Below are 15179 nucleotides of genomic sequence, written 5' to 3' on the forward strand. Positions count from 1 at the left end.
CTTTTATAACCAAACTGTTGTGTAAAATTGCAAGTCATGCAAAGTTGGAATTTACAATTTGTTTCAGTAATGGATGTCAAAACTTATCAAAGAGGAACTGCTGACAGTAGCCTTTTTGGGATAAGTGAACTTGATAAAGCGTTCATGATATCTTCTATATTCACAGGAAATGACAAGGTCTAGATAAGCTTACAGCATCCCATCCTCAATATATCCACTTACAGGTTTAACAGAAGTGCGTTTGGACGCGTACCAAAAGCCTACTTGTTGAAATCGGGCTTTAATTATTTTGGTGGGCTGGTGCAATGCACATCTTCTGAGGTCATTGTAATGAGAAGTTGGATTTTAACATCACCTACCGCACCTCCACCCCCCAACCCCCCACCCCCCACACCTCCACCATGGGCATGTCACAGTAGAGTTTGTAAATTACTTCTGGTGGCTAATTCATCTCCTTCCACCCACCCTTGATCAGATCCCTAATAATAAGGGGGATGGGTCATGGGCAATTATTTCCCACTTAAGACTCACAGAGCACTTCACTGTCATATTACACTGAACCACAGAAAGTGATTGAGAATGGGAAGGTTGATGAAAAGACCAGAAGAAACTGGGAGATATCCTTTACAAGGTGTTCTGCGCATATCACCCCATTCCTCCCACTGCATCCCTCCCTCCTCTCCCAAAATTGTACCATCCCTATATGCCTGCCTAGCCTACAAAGGGTGCTCTCCACCCCCCACAACCCCCCACCCCCCCCACCCCGTCCCTACAGTGCCTGGTCCCTCCTCTCCCTAAAAGCATGGAACTTAACTTGGGTCCAGTTACTATAATCTTCTTCCTGGGACCTCCATGCAGACCCACTAGAGTCTATTACTCTGTTCCTGTGCTGCCGGGTCTGCAGAACCTGTCAGTTAAATCATGAACTGCAGTGATTCAAGAAGGTGGCTCAACACCATCTTTTCAAGGGCAATTAGGGATGGGCAATAAATGCTGGGCCTAGCCAGCAATACCTAATTCCCATAAACTAATTTACAATAAAGCTGTCTAGAGCAGGTCTTCCTCCCACTGAGGGTTAGATGCCCTCTCTTGTCTAAGGCATCTGCGAATGTGCTATTGTTTGCAGGGCTGCCTCATGTAAAGTTAGTTGGCTTGAGATTAACTTCCTTTTCGATGTGGTGCGGGGCAATGTTCGAGCAGTGCCCCACACTCCCCATATCCTCAACTCTTCATCTCATTCCCAGTCCCGTGTCAATTCCAGCCCAAAGTGTCTATAAAATTAAATTAACTTTAAATTCAATTAATTTAGTTTTCCTGGAGTTTGGGAAAGTAAAATGGAGGTGAGGTTGAGCAGCACTTTCAGTGGATATTTCAGTTTGTGAATGCCCCAATTGAGTAAACGCTCTTAGCTCCTTCTGGCAGACATTTGGCAGAGAGTTCCTGTGTGGAAACAACTTTGAAGGCTTTCAAACTGACAACATCAGCAAGTGAAGTGGGTTGTATGCATAATTGAAGAGCAAGACAATCAACAACAAACTGCCTGGTCCTGCCACACTGGTGCTACAGTTACATTTCTCAGGAGGCTAAGGAAATTTGGCATGTCAGCTATGACTCTCACCAATTTTTACAGATGCACCATAGAAACATGTTTTCTGGTTGTATCACAGTTTGGTTTGGTTCCAGTTCTGACCAAGACTGCAAGAAACTACAAAGTGTTGTGAACGTAGCCCAGTCCATCAGGCAAACCAACTTCCCATCCATTGACTCCAGCTACACTTCCCCTGGACAAGCAGCCAGCATAATCAAGAACCCCATGCACCCCAGACATACTCTCTTCCACCTTCTTCTGTCAGGAAAAAGATACAAAAGTCTAAGATCATGTACCAAATGACTCAAGAACAGCTCCTTCCCTACTGCCATCAGACTTTTGAATGGATCTACCATACATTAACTTGTTCTTTCTCTAAACTTTAGTGATGACTGTAACACTATATCCTTCTACACCCTCTCCTTTCCTCCTTCCCTGTGTACTCTGAATAGTATGTTTTGTCTGTGTAGTGCGCGTTAAATAATACTTTTCACTGTATCCAGATGCATGTGATAATAATAAATCAAATCAATGACATGGTGTGCTGCAAGCAGCACATTCCCAGAAGGGAAATGCACAGGAGAGGCATATCAGGAAGGAGATGCATGGCAAAGGCACATAGTGAAGTGAGGTACACAAGAAAGCTGCTAAAGTTGCTTGGGGCACTATCAACGTCGTAGCGTTCACAGACAAAATCTCAGATTCCTTGGTCCCTTGGAACAGCAACTGAAGTTGTCATGTTTGGTGGTGGCAAACATCTACAGCTTCCAAGAAGAAACCCTGCTCACTGATGGAACTGACCTAAGGTCACCATTGCCCATAATCTCTGTTTTTTTTGTTTCTGCTTGTTTCCAGGCACTGCCAGATCTCTGTGTCCACTACAGAAGACAGGTGCCAGTTAGAAGATATGTAAACTTCCCCCGTGAAGGCAATAGCCAGGTTTAACACATACTGGATTTGCTCCTCTAGTAGGATTCCTACAAAAACCATGGTGACATTAATTGCGCACACATTGCAGTCCAAGCACAACAACCAGGGGTATTTATGGACTGCAAGAGACATTTAGCCCAGTGTGCTGCTGGTGCATAATCATAAGAAGAGGTTCATGCTGGTGTACACCAGATTTCCTCAGATGATACATTCAGACTGCACCATTCAAGGGCTGGTTTGTCGGAGATGAAGGTTACCCTGCAAACTTGGCTCAAGATATCTGTGAAGAACCCCACCAATGACATGAGAGCACACTACAATGCGACTTCCATGTCCATGTTTTTAATATCCACATCAACTGCCTAAATAGATTTCCTCAAGCTGCCCTATATTACTATCCAGTGAAGATGTCTAGATTCATGGTGATGTGTTGCATTACAGGAAGGTCTAAGGGGAAAACTGAACCTTGCCATTCATCTTAGGATGAGGAGAAAATAGAGGAGATGGAGAAGCAGAAAGAGAATGAAGATGGGGCACCCAGTGCCAGAACAGACACTATATTGCTGCTCGCGATAACTGGGTGGAGGTCAGTGTCATACTGTAAGGACACCAATATGGTGTCTGATCATCTGTCATCTGATTCAGCTGGCAGGCATGACCTGACTTGCCACAGTCTTGATTAACATGGACTAATTTGAAAGCTGTGCTTAAATCCCCATGAAGGCAGCAATTCTCTCTATGGCAAACATTCTCACGCTTCCCTGCTCCACTCAGACTTCAGTGAATGACTCACTCTCAATAATAATCTCTGGATTTCAGCATGTGTATCCAAATGAAGACTAAAGCTTTCAGAGGATTGCATTCCCAGTGGGGACTCCCGACAGTGGATTTGATTTGATTTATTATTGTCACATGTATTAGTGTACAGTGAAAAGTATTGTTTCTTGCGCACTATACAGATAAAGCATTTCAGATACACGGAAGGAAAGAAGGTGCAAAATATAGTGTTACATTCATAGCTAGGGTGTAGAGAAAGATCAACTTAATATGAGGTGCGTGCATTCAAGAGTCTGACGGCAGCAGGGAAGAAGCTGTTCTTGAGTCAGTTGCTATGTCATTTCAGACTTTTTTATCATTTTCCCGATGGAAGAAGATGACAGAGAGTATGTCTGGGGTGCGAGCAACACTTGATTACGCTGGCTGCTTTTCCAAGGCAGCAGGAAATGTAGATGGAGTCAATGGATGGGAGGCTGGTTTGCATGATGGACTGGGCTTTGTTCACAACTCTTTATAGTTTCTTGTGGTCTTTGACAGAGCAGGAGCCATATCAAGCTGTGATACAACCAGAAAGAATACTTTCTATGGTAATCTGTAAAAGTTAGTGAGAGTCGTAACTGACATGCCAAATTTCTTTAGCCTCCTAAGAAAGTAGAGGTATTGGTGGGATTTCTGAATTATAGTGTCAGCGTGGAGGGACTAAGACAGATCGTTGGTGATCTGGACACCTAAAAGCTTGAAGTTCTCAACCATTTCCCTTTCATCCCCGTTGATGTAGACAGGGGCATGTCCTCCATTATGCATCCTGAAGTCAATGATAATCTCTTTCGTTTAACTAGCATTGAGGGAGAGATTATTGTTGTTGTATCAGTTCACCAGATTCCCTTTCTCTTTCCTGTAATCCATCTCATCATTGTTTGAGATTTGACTCACTACGGTGGTGTCATCTGCAAACTTGGAAATTGAGTTGGAGAGGAATTTGGCTACACAGTCTTAGGTGTATAAGGAGTACAGTACGGGGCTGAGAACACAGCCTTGTGGGGCACTGGTGTTGAGGATGATTGTGGAGGAGGTGTTGTTGCCTACCTTTACTGATTGTGGTCTGTGAGTTAGGAAGTCCAGGATCCAGTCACAGAGGGAGGTGCCAAGTTCTATGCCATGGAGTTTGGAGATGACTTTTGTAGAAATAATGGTGTTGAAGACTGAGCTATAGTCAATGAAGAAGAGTCTGACATAAGTGTCTTTATTATTTGGGAAATTCTATGGTTGAGTGAGGGCCAGGGAGATGACATCTGCTGTGGACCTTTTGACTTTCCACATGACTTTCTACCAGTTTTAAGCTGGTGGATATGAACCCTGCCTCAAAACTTAAACACCACCCCATGTCTCATCAAACTCATTGAATGATTTATGCAAGCAACTCGACAATGTTATGTCTTAAGTTTTAGACAAAGTGCCAAGTAATATTTATTTAAAAAAGATTGAGTTCTAAGGGATTAGAGAACAGATTTTGATTTGGATAAAGAATTATTTGTATTCTTATAGACAGAATGCGTACTGTGCAGAAGGAGGCCATTCGGCCCATCGAGTCTGCACCGACCACAATCCCACCCACGCCCTATTCCTGTAACTCCACATATTACCCTGCTAATTCCCCTCAGACTAGGGGCAATTTTGCATGATCAATCAACCTAACCTGCATATCTTTGGACTGTGGGAGGAAACTGGAACACCCAGAGGAAACCCATGCAGACACAGGGAGAATGTGCAGTCTCCATACAGACAGTGATCCGAGGTCAGAATTGAACGTAGGTCCCAGGTGCTGTGAGGCAGCAGTGCCAACCACTGTGCCACCCGTTATTACTGGGAGTGCGGGAACCTGCCATTAAACCAGTTCCACAAAGATAGGTATTAGGACTGTTGCACCTCAGCATTTGTTTAAGTCATTCATTGAGAAAATAGTTTATATACTTATGGATAATACAGAAGTCTGTGCTGCTCTCACAATCCTGGATGAGAGGAAGAGATTAGAAGCAGATCTAGATGGGATGACGAAATGGGCCCACATCTGGCAGATGCCACTTAATATAAATAATGTAACACCAAGCATGCGTTGTGAACTAAATGCTGTCAAACAGAAGAAAGAGGTATTCCAAATGTGGGAACTACTTCAGGAAAATCATTATCTGCAAGCTCCCCTTCAAGTCATTCATCACCCTGACTCAGAACTCTATCATTGTTCCTTCACTATCACTGGGTCAAAATTCTTGAACTTCCTCTGAACAGCACTGTGAGTGTAACTACACCGCACGGATTGCAGTGGTTCAAGTAGGCGGCTCTCTATTACGTACTGAAGGTAAATTAGGGAGGACAATAAATGCCTACCCTATGAATGAAGTACAGTAGATACTATGTATATGGACTTCCAAAGAACATTTGATAAAGTGTCGCAATTAGCCTCATTGGCCTATGGAATAAGAGAATCAGCATGGATACAGAATGGTTTTGGGAAAGAACAGGGACTGGGCTAATTAGCTTGCTGTTCAAGAGAGCTAACATCGACTCAATATGCCAAATGGCTTCGTTCTATCCTCTACTGTTCTTTGATTTGATTTGATTTGATTTATTATTGTCAAATGAATTAGTATGCAGTGAAAAGTATTGTTTCTTGCACGCGATACAGACAAAGCATTCCGTATATAGAGAAGGAAAGGAGAAAGTGCAGAATGTAGTGTTATGGTCATAGCTAGGGTGTAGAGAAAGATCAACTTAACACAAGGTAGGGCCATTCAAAAGTCTGATGGTAGCAGGGAAGAAGATATTCTTGAGTCAGTTGGTACGTGTTTTCAGACTTCTGTATGTTTTTCCCATTGGAAGAGAATATATCTGGTGGGCTTGGGCTCCTTGATTATGCTTGCTGCTTTTCCAAGGCAACGGGAAGTGTAGACAGAGTCAATGGATGGGAGACTGGTTTGTGAGATGGATTGGGCTTCATTCATGATCTTTTGTCATTTTTTTGCAGTCTTGGACAGAGCAGGAGCCAAACCAAGCTGTGATGCAACAGAAAGAATGCTTTCTAAAGAGCATCTATAAAGTTGGTGAGAGTCGTAGTGGACATGCCAAATTTCCTTAGCTTCCTGACAAAGTAGAGGCATTGATGGACTTTCTTTACTGTAGCATTGGCGAGGAGGGACCAGGACAGGTCCCTTGGAACATGAAGCTTTCGACCATTTTCTCTGGGTTTCCTCTGGATGCTCCAGTTTCCTCCCACAATCCGAAAGACGTGCTGGTTAGGTGAATTGGCCATGCTAAATTCTCCCTCAGTGTATCCAAACAGGCGCCGGTGCATAGTCACTAGGGGATTTTACAGTAACTTCATTGCAGTGTTAATGTAAACCTATTTGTGACTAATAAATAAACTTACTTACCTTTTTTTCACTTCGTCCCCACTGATGTAGACAGGGACATTTCCTCCACTACGCTTCCTGAAGTCGATGATTATTTCCTTCATTTTGTTGACATTGTTACCACACCAGTTCACCAGATTTTCGATCTCTTTTCTTTAATCCGTCTCATCATTCTTTGAATGATGGTACCACTACGGTGGTACCATCAGCAAATGTGAAAATCAAGTTGAAGAGGAATTTGGCCACACAGTCATGGATGTGTAAGGAGTGTTGTAGGGGGCTGAGGACACAGCCTTGTGGGACACCGGTGTTGAGGATTCTATGATTCTGTGATAAGTTGCACCACGATTGTTTGGAACAGATTTGATTGATCAGCTGTCGTTTTTCTGTCCTTCATTTTTGTATATTCCCCAGCAGTTTAGAAGAGTGAGAGAGGTTCTCATAGAAACTTATAAAATTCTAAGAGAGTTAGACAGAGTAGAATCAGAAAGAATGTTCCTAACGGTAGGAGAGTTCAGAACTAGGGGTTATAGTTTGAAGATAAGGGGTAAACCTTTTAGAACTGAGGTGAGGAGAAATTTCTTCACACAGAGAGTGATGAATATGTGGAATTCACTACCACAGAAAGTAGTTGAGGCCAAAACATTGTCTGATTTCAAGAAGAAATTAGATATAGCTCTTGGGGCTAAAGGGGTCAAAAGATATGGGGGCAGGGGAAGGGGGGATCAGGATATTGAATTCAATGATCAGCCATGATCAAACTGAATGATGGAGCAGGCTCAAAGGGCTGGTTGGCCTACTCCTGCTTCTAGTTTCTAAGTTTCTATGTTTTTAAATGATTGGATTTTAGATAAAATTGTGTGGTCTAAATGGTGATTTGTTCTTCTGATGTACTTCTACTATAGTATGGAATAAATAAAAATGATCAATTTGCTCTATCTGGTTACTTCATTCACATTGTTTATAACATGGCAATAATCAGGGTGTGTTTTAAAATGGCAGCGGCAGTGACTGTGCCAGCTACATTTTTGGCATTAATAGTGATGATGAGCAAATTATTTTTATTCTATCATTTTATGCTGCTGGCAGCAGGCACTGAATGGACATAAGTCACTGGCAGGTTTTCTACAGAGATAACATTTCAAACCAATTGTGCGGTCTGTATTCGTTCACTGAGAATTTATAGTCTGATTTTTCCAAATTCAGATTGATCATGGAAAATGTTTATGCGTATAGACAAAGGCAAAATATTCCTCTGCTCTTCTAGAATGTTTTTTTTCCTGAAATCTTGGCAAGTGAGAGATATAAGCAAGAGGCAACTGTGCAAGAGACAGTGATAAAGAAAAAGGTTTTTTTGTAAACACAGTTCAAAATATATTTACAGCCTGCCACTTGATGATCCAAAGACTCTCAGATCCATAAAAATCTAATGTTCATCTGTTTTCAATGGCAGTGTGGCTTGATGTGCTTACTTTCCTTATCTGTATCTAGTGCGCATCTGACTACCTAATGTACATTGCGTGCTGCTTGAGTGAATTTAGGGGAATTTTGATCACTGGTGTCCTCGTGACAGTCTGGTTTTTAAAGATACAAAAGAGAATTTGCATCTGGCAGCAAATTGGCAAAATGGGGTTGTGCCCACCCTGTGCTAGGGAAACTTACATGGGCAGCCTCGAAGTACAAGATTAGCATCTAGATTTTCTAAGAGCAACATTTGTGTTGTTTCCCATTGACTTGAATATTCAAATATTAAAAAATAGCCAACTCCCATCATAATAGAACAGCTTTGGCACCTTTTCCTGCAAACAGAGGGAGGTAAGAAGACAATCGAGCAGGACTTTCCGGCTGCGCTTGCCCCAAGGCCGGAAAATCGCTCCTGAGGTCAATTTGCATGGTCCGCCCCCGCCCACTATGATTCCCGCGGCGGGTGAGATGGGGAAATTCCACCCTCAGGGTTTGATTTAATACTACCCCACTGGCAGATTTGAGTGTTGGTGGGGGCAGGAAGGGGGTGCCTTGGAGTAATGTAAAGTCCAGTGTGTGGCCTACCTGCTGCTTGCCCACCCACCCCCGTGGTCTCTGAAATTTCACGGGGATGAGGGAGGAGTCAGACGATCCACCTGCACTTGGGCCTATTGAAGCTTTTAGGTGGTTAAGTGATGATCATGTAGGGTCCTTATCCCACCACCGCCGGTACATTACCTGCAATTGGAGAGGCATATGCCGGCTGAGAAGCTTAGCAGCTTTGACTACATGGGTGGTGTCAGGCAAGGGAGAGGTGGGGATCATTCTGTGCAGCTCCCGGGCCCATCAGAGGTATTCCCCAAAAGGTTATCCACCATTTTAATCTACCTCCTTAGTCCCCTGAAACTGGGACTCCAGCCCTCCTCACCCCTCACCAAGACCCCCAACCTGACTTACCTTGTCTACTCAGCAAGTTGAGGCTGCCTGTCATTCCGATAGTGGCCAGCACTCCCATTGACTCCATTGCTGGGACTACAGGCTTAGAATCATAGAATCCCAACAGTGCACAAGCAGGCAATTCAGCCCATCGAGCCTGCACCAACAACAATCCCATCTAGGCCCTATCCCTGTAACCCCACATATTTACCCTGACACTATGGAGCGATTCAGCATGGCCAATTAACCTGACCCACATATCTTTGGAGTGTGAGAGGAAACCAGAGCCCCTGGAGAAAACCCAACCAGACACAGGGAGAACGTGCAAACTCCACACAGTCACCCGAGGCTGGAATTGAACCTGGGTCCCTGGCACTGTGAGGCAGCAGTGCTAACCACTATGCCACCATGTCACCTCGGCAGCTCTCTTAAGGTGGGATGTCTTCCCGAGATACTGGTTAGCACTGTTGCCTCACAGCACCAAGAACCTGGGTTCAGTTCTGGCCTCAGATCACTGTCTGTGTGGAGTTCTCCCTGTGACTGCGTGGGTTTCCTCTGGGTGCTCTGGTTTCTTCCCACTGTCCAAAGATGTGCAGGTTATCTTGATTGGCCATGCTAAATTGCTTTTTAGTGTCAGGTGGATTAGCAGATCTTTTAGTGAGGAAAGGGCTGACATGAGTTGATAAGCTGTTTCCTTTCATAATAAGGTAAGTGGGGTTACAGGGCTAGGATCTGGGTGAAATTGTTATCCAAGCAGGCTCGATGGATCAATTGGCCTCTTTCTGCACTGTAGGGATTCTATGATTCTATGAAAGGGTTAGAAATCTCGCATTAAAGCAATTAACGCTGAGCCAAATTTAAATTGCTGTGGGGCAACCATCAGGATCCTGGGCAGAATGCCTATAACCTTTTGAGCCAGGGGTACAGGAACCATTGTGCACCATAAAATCCAGCCCCCAAGACACTACTTGGCAAACAGTTTTCTTGGAACAGAAGGATAGACAAGCAGTTGGGTCTCTTCAGAAAAAAAGCTGCAATGACTTTTGCCAAGATGAAGAGGTCACATATGTTGCAGCAACTGTTAGAACTCACCTCATTTAAACCAAATAAGATAATCCATTGATGTAAGGAACATGTGGAATGCTTTGTGTGTTTCACCATTAGTGAAGATAAATTGTGCTGTTTGAATAAATACTAATGATCATGTTAATCTTACTATGAAAGGAAACAGCTTATCAACCCATGTCAGCCCTTCCCTCACTAAAAGATTCCAAGGTTTAACTTTGGAGAAATTAAAGCACTGTAGAAAAGAAAGACCCAAATATTAAATTCAGTTCACAAGGTGGTACTAGTACTACATCCTCAGGTTATTCATAAATTTATAGCATTGCCAGTTAGCTGCTACTCAAAAGACAGTTCTATTACACAGTTGAACAAATAACACCACTGAACCACAGAAATAAAAGTGTAGCACATTGAAATTCAGGAAATGCATTATCAATTAAAACAGTTCAAATTTTTTAAAAAAATTATCAAATATATATGTGCAGTATCATTACATGATATTGTACCTGAGCACAGTAAAATCAATGTATTAACAGGGGTCATGGATACATTAGCAATAATGGAGGACTGGCTAACTAAACTAAAACTGATGCCAACATTTTGCTGGTGTTTACACTGAGGATTTCCTGGCAGCAAAGGGTGCACATTCAATGGCAAACCCCATTGACAAAGGCGGAACCATAAGTTCCCACCGCCAATGAGTGGTTCGCCTCCACCTATGCCAAGAGAAGGAGGAAAATCCCGCCCAGAGATTCGGGATAAATGGTCATTTTTGAGGATGGTAAACTATAACCAGTGGGGTGCCCCAGAGATCAGTTTTCGGACCTCAATTATTTACAACTTACATTGACTGGAATGAATAGACGACTGTATGGTGGCCAAATCTTCTGACTATATGAAGATAGGTAGGAAAGTAAGTTGCAAGGAGAATACAAAATGTGTGCAAAGATAGGTTAATAGTCCTTGTGCATGACAAAAGTATGCAGGTACAACCAGGAAGGCAAATGGAATACATTTATTGCAAGGAGATGGGAGTATAAAAGTGGGGAAGTCTTGTAACAACAGTATGGAACATAGGTGAGATCACACAGGATTTTGGCACTGTGATTAAGAGCGACCTACTTACATTGGAAGAAGTTTAGAGAAGATTTACTTAGCTGATTCCTGAGTTCAGGGATTTGCCCTATGAGGAAAAGTAAAGCAGGCTTGGCCTATACTTATGACAGAGTAGATGCTGAAAGGATGTTTCCCTTTGTGGGGGAAACAAAAAAACAGTTTCAAAATATGGGTGAAGAGGATGAGGAGGAAGTTCTTCTCTCAGAGGGTCATTAGTATTTGGAGTTCACTTCTCTAGACAGCAGTAGAGGTTGGGTCATTAAATATATTCAAGGCTAAGTTTGATACATTTTTGGCTGACAAGTGAGTTAATGGTTAAGAGGGGCAGTTGAGGCTTTAATCAGGTTAGTCATGATTTTATTGAATAGCAGAGCAGATTCACTTGGCCGGTTGACCTACTTCCACTCTTATTTCTTACATTCAACACCTTTAATCTGAGGAATTTCCAAATACCTAGTAGTCTTTTTGTGTTGGAATACTTGCAATTTCAGAGATAGTCAAACAGGTTAGTAATGATGAGAGGGCACAACAGCTGCATAATGCAAGCTGCAGAGGGAATGGTATATTTTTGACAGGTGTGATGATGCTAACATTAAGTATGTATTCTGTTCATGTGAACAGTTTACAAGATACTCATAAAGCTTATATCTGGTAGCATGATATGCAAGGTTTCAATAATTATAACTTTTAAAGTTCTATTCTCAAACAAAATAAAGTTCTATTCTCAAATAAAAATAGGCAAATTTTCATAAAACATAAAATCTTGTTACCATATGTTGTTATAGCTGCACTTCCACTTCTGCGCCTGGCTACGATATTCTTTGCCACACAAGTGTAGTTTGCTGTGTCTGATAATCGAGCTTCTTTGATGATCAAAGTATGGTCCATGGTAATGTAAAAGTTTGGATCTTGAGCTGGGTCGATCACATCTTCATTCTTCAACCATTCCACCTTCCAAAACAAATTTTGTGAATTCCATTCAGACAAAAAAGGATAAATTTTACAAAACCGCAGCCCCAGTGCTAACCTGGAGAAATGATGCAGAGGCAAGCATTTTCAATTTTCATAGAACAGAGCAATATCATAGAATCCCTACAGTGCAGAAAGAGGCCTATTAAGTCTGCACCAGCTATCCAACAGAATATCTCACCTATCCCGGTAACCCCATGTATTTATCCTGCTAATTCCCCTAATCTACACATCTTGGGATACTACAGCCAATCCACCTAACCTGCACATTCTTGGACTGTGGGAGGAAAATGGAGCACCGAGAGGAAACCCATGCAGACATGGGAGATTATACAAACTCCACAGTGTCACTTAAGGCCAGAATCAAACCTGCATCTCTGGCGCTGTGAGGAGCAGTGCTAACCAGCGTGCCACCATGCTGCCTAGCGTTTTCTAGCAATTCATTTCACCATCAGATTTCTGGTGAATTGAGATGCTCCATTCTGGAGCCAATTTTTTGATTAGCTCTTTATTCAAGCAAGGATTTGCATGTGAACACACCTCGCCAAATTTATCCTTAGAAGCTGTTAAAACAAGTATTTGTCACCAATAATGGTTTTATTAATTATAATGTACATCTATATGTTAAGAATTCAGTTTAGGTTATGTTTTGAATATCAGTCATGGATTTCCTTTGTCGTTGCTCACACTAAAACAGATAATATGCTGTTTCATGAAGTTAACTATTTTGGAGAACTTTTGAACATCAAACCAAAATGCATCTGAATTCTGTTGCACAACAGGATCTGTGTCAGTAATTGCACACAGATGCAACACTTTGTAATACCGACAAAAGTATACCTGTTTTCCCAAAATTTCAGAAAGGTACAGTGATAATCATGTGAGATTTTAATCTGCATACAGATTTTAAAAGTCAGATGGGAAAAGGGAACTGAGATGAAGAATTCATAGGATGTTTCCAGGATGGTTTCTTATAATAGTACGTTCTGGAGACAATCAGAAAGCACGCGATACTAGATCTGGTATTGATCAATGAAATAGGATTAATTAAAGACCTCATACTAAAGATGCCTCTCGGTAGCAGTGATCATAACACAACTGAATTTTACATTCAACTTAAGGGAGAGAAGTCTAGCTCCAAGACCAGTACTTTAAACTTAAATAAGGACAGTTATGTGGGCATGAACACACAGCTAGCTGAAACAAACTGGCAAATTAAGTAAAGGGATAAGTCAACAGAAATGCAATGGCAGATATTCAAGGGTATATTTCAGAATATATTCCAATGAGAAAGAAACATTCCAAGTGATGGATCCACCATCTGTGCTGATTTAAATAGGTAAAAGATAGCATCAAACTGAAGAAAAAGCACATAAATGAAGGCTGGGATGAAAGCGCTTTATCTGAATGCACGAAGCATTCGGAATAAAGTGGATGAGCTGGTGGCGCAGATCGACACAAATGGATACGATCTGGTGGCCATTACAGAGACGTGGCTGCAAGGTGACAGGGACTGGGAGATGAATGTACAGGGCTATCAAGTGTTTAGGAAGGATAGGCAGGAGGAAAGAGGGGGTGGCGTAGCTCTGCTGATTAAGGACAGCATCAAGGTGGTAGCAAGGGATGATATCGGAGCCAAAGAGCAGAAAGTGGAATCGTTGTGGGTGGAGATTAGGAACAGCAAAGGGAGGAAGACGCTGGTGGGTGTCGTCTATAGGCCCCCGAATAATGATCTGGAGGTGGGGCGGGCTGTTAACGCGCAAATAAGTGCGGCGTGCAGGAATGGGACGGCAGTAGTTATGGGGGATTTCAATCTGCATATTGATTGGTCGACCCATGTTGGACGAGGTGGGCTCGAGGAGGAGTTCTTGGAATGCTGCCGGGATAGTTTCCTGGAACAGTGTGTGTTGGAGCCGACGAGGGAGCGAGCTATCTTGGATCTGGTGCTATGTAATGAGGCGGGTAGAATTAGGGACCTTGCGGTGAAGGATCCTCTTGGAGAGAGTGATCATTGTATGGTGGAGTTTCTGTTGCAGATGGAGGAGGAGAAAGTGGGTTCCCGGACACGCGTCCTTTGTTTGAATAGAGGGGAGTATGGTAGGATGAGAGAAGAATTGGCGAATGTGGACTGGGGGAGCGCGTTGGAAGGTAGGTCTGCTGAGGAGCAGTGGAGGATCTTTAAGGAGATCTTTCTTGGTGCTCAGCAGAAATTTATTCCGATGGTTAAAAAGGACAGTAGGAAGAGAGGTAATAAGCCGTGGATAACGAAGGAGGTGAAGGAAAGTGTTAAATTAAAAGCGGAGGAATTTAGAGTAGCTAAGAGCAGTGGGCGAGAAGAGGATTGGGAAAGGTTTAAATGTCAACAAAGATTGACAAAAAAGTTGATAAAGGAGGGTAGAAGAAGCTATGAAGCTGGGCTAGCACTTAATATAAAAAAGGATAGCAAGAGTTTTTATAAATATATAAAAAGGAAGAGGCTGGCTAGGGTGAACGTTGGTCCCTTAGAGGATGAGAAAGGGGACCTAGTGGTAGGGGATGGGGATATGGCTAAGGTCTTGAATAACTTTTTTGTTTCTGTCTTCACGGAGGAGGACGTGAATAATTTGCCGGGTGTTAGCGATGGAAAGGTGGTAGGATTGGAGGGTCTTAATGACATTACTGTTACTGGAGAGGTGGTGCGCGACAGACTGGAGGGGCTGATTGTGGACAAGTCCCCAGGACCGGATGGAATGCATCCGAGGGTTCTGAAAGAAATGGCGGAGGTGATAGTGGATGCCTTGGTGGTTATTTTCCAGACGTCGCTGGATTCCGGGGAAGTGCCGGAAGATTGGAAAACGGCTAATGTTACGCCGTTGTTTAAGAAGGGTGCCAGGCAAAAGGCGGGGAATTATAGGCCGGTTAGTTTAACGTCTGTGGTAGGTAAAATG

General features: G+C 42.9%; 1 protein-coding gene across 1 annotated transcript in view; it reads right to left on the reverse strand.

The window, feature by feature from the left end:
* unc5a (unc-5 netrin receptor A) overlaps positions 1-15179 on the reverse strand; it is a 229492-nt gene that overhangs the window by 150762 nt on the left and 63551 nt on the right. Inside the window, exon 4 of the mRNA XM_080201104.1 lies at positions 12054-12234. Coding sequence (XP_080057230.1) covers positions 12054-12234 — 181 coding nt within the window. The remainder of the gene's footprint in view (positions 1-12053; positions 12235-15179) is intronic.

This window comes from Carcharhinus amblyrhynchos, chromosome 13, assembly GCF_965287045.1.
Source record: "Carcharhinus amblyrhynchos chromosome 13, sCarAmb.v2.hapA, whole genome shotgun sequence".
Taxonomy (NCBI): Eukaryota; Metazoa; Chordata; class Chondrichthyes; order Carcharhiniformes; family Carcharhinidae; genus Carcharhinus; species Carcharhinus amblyrhynchos.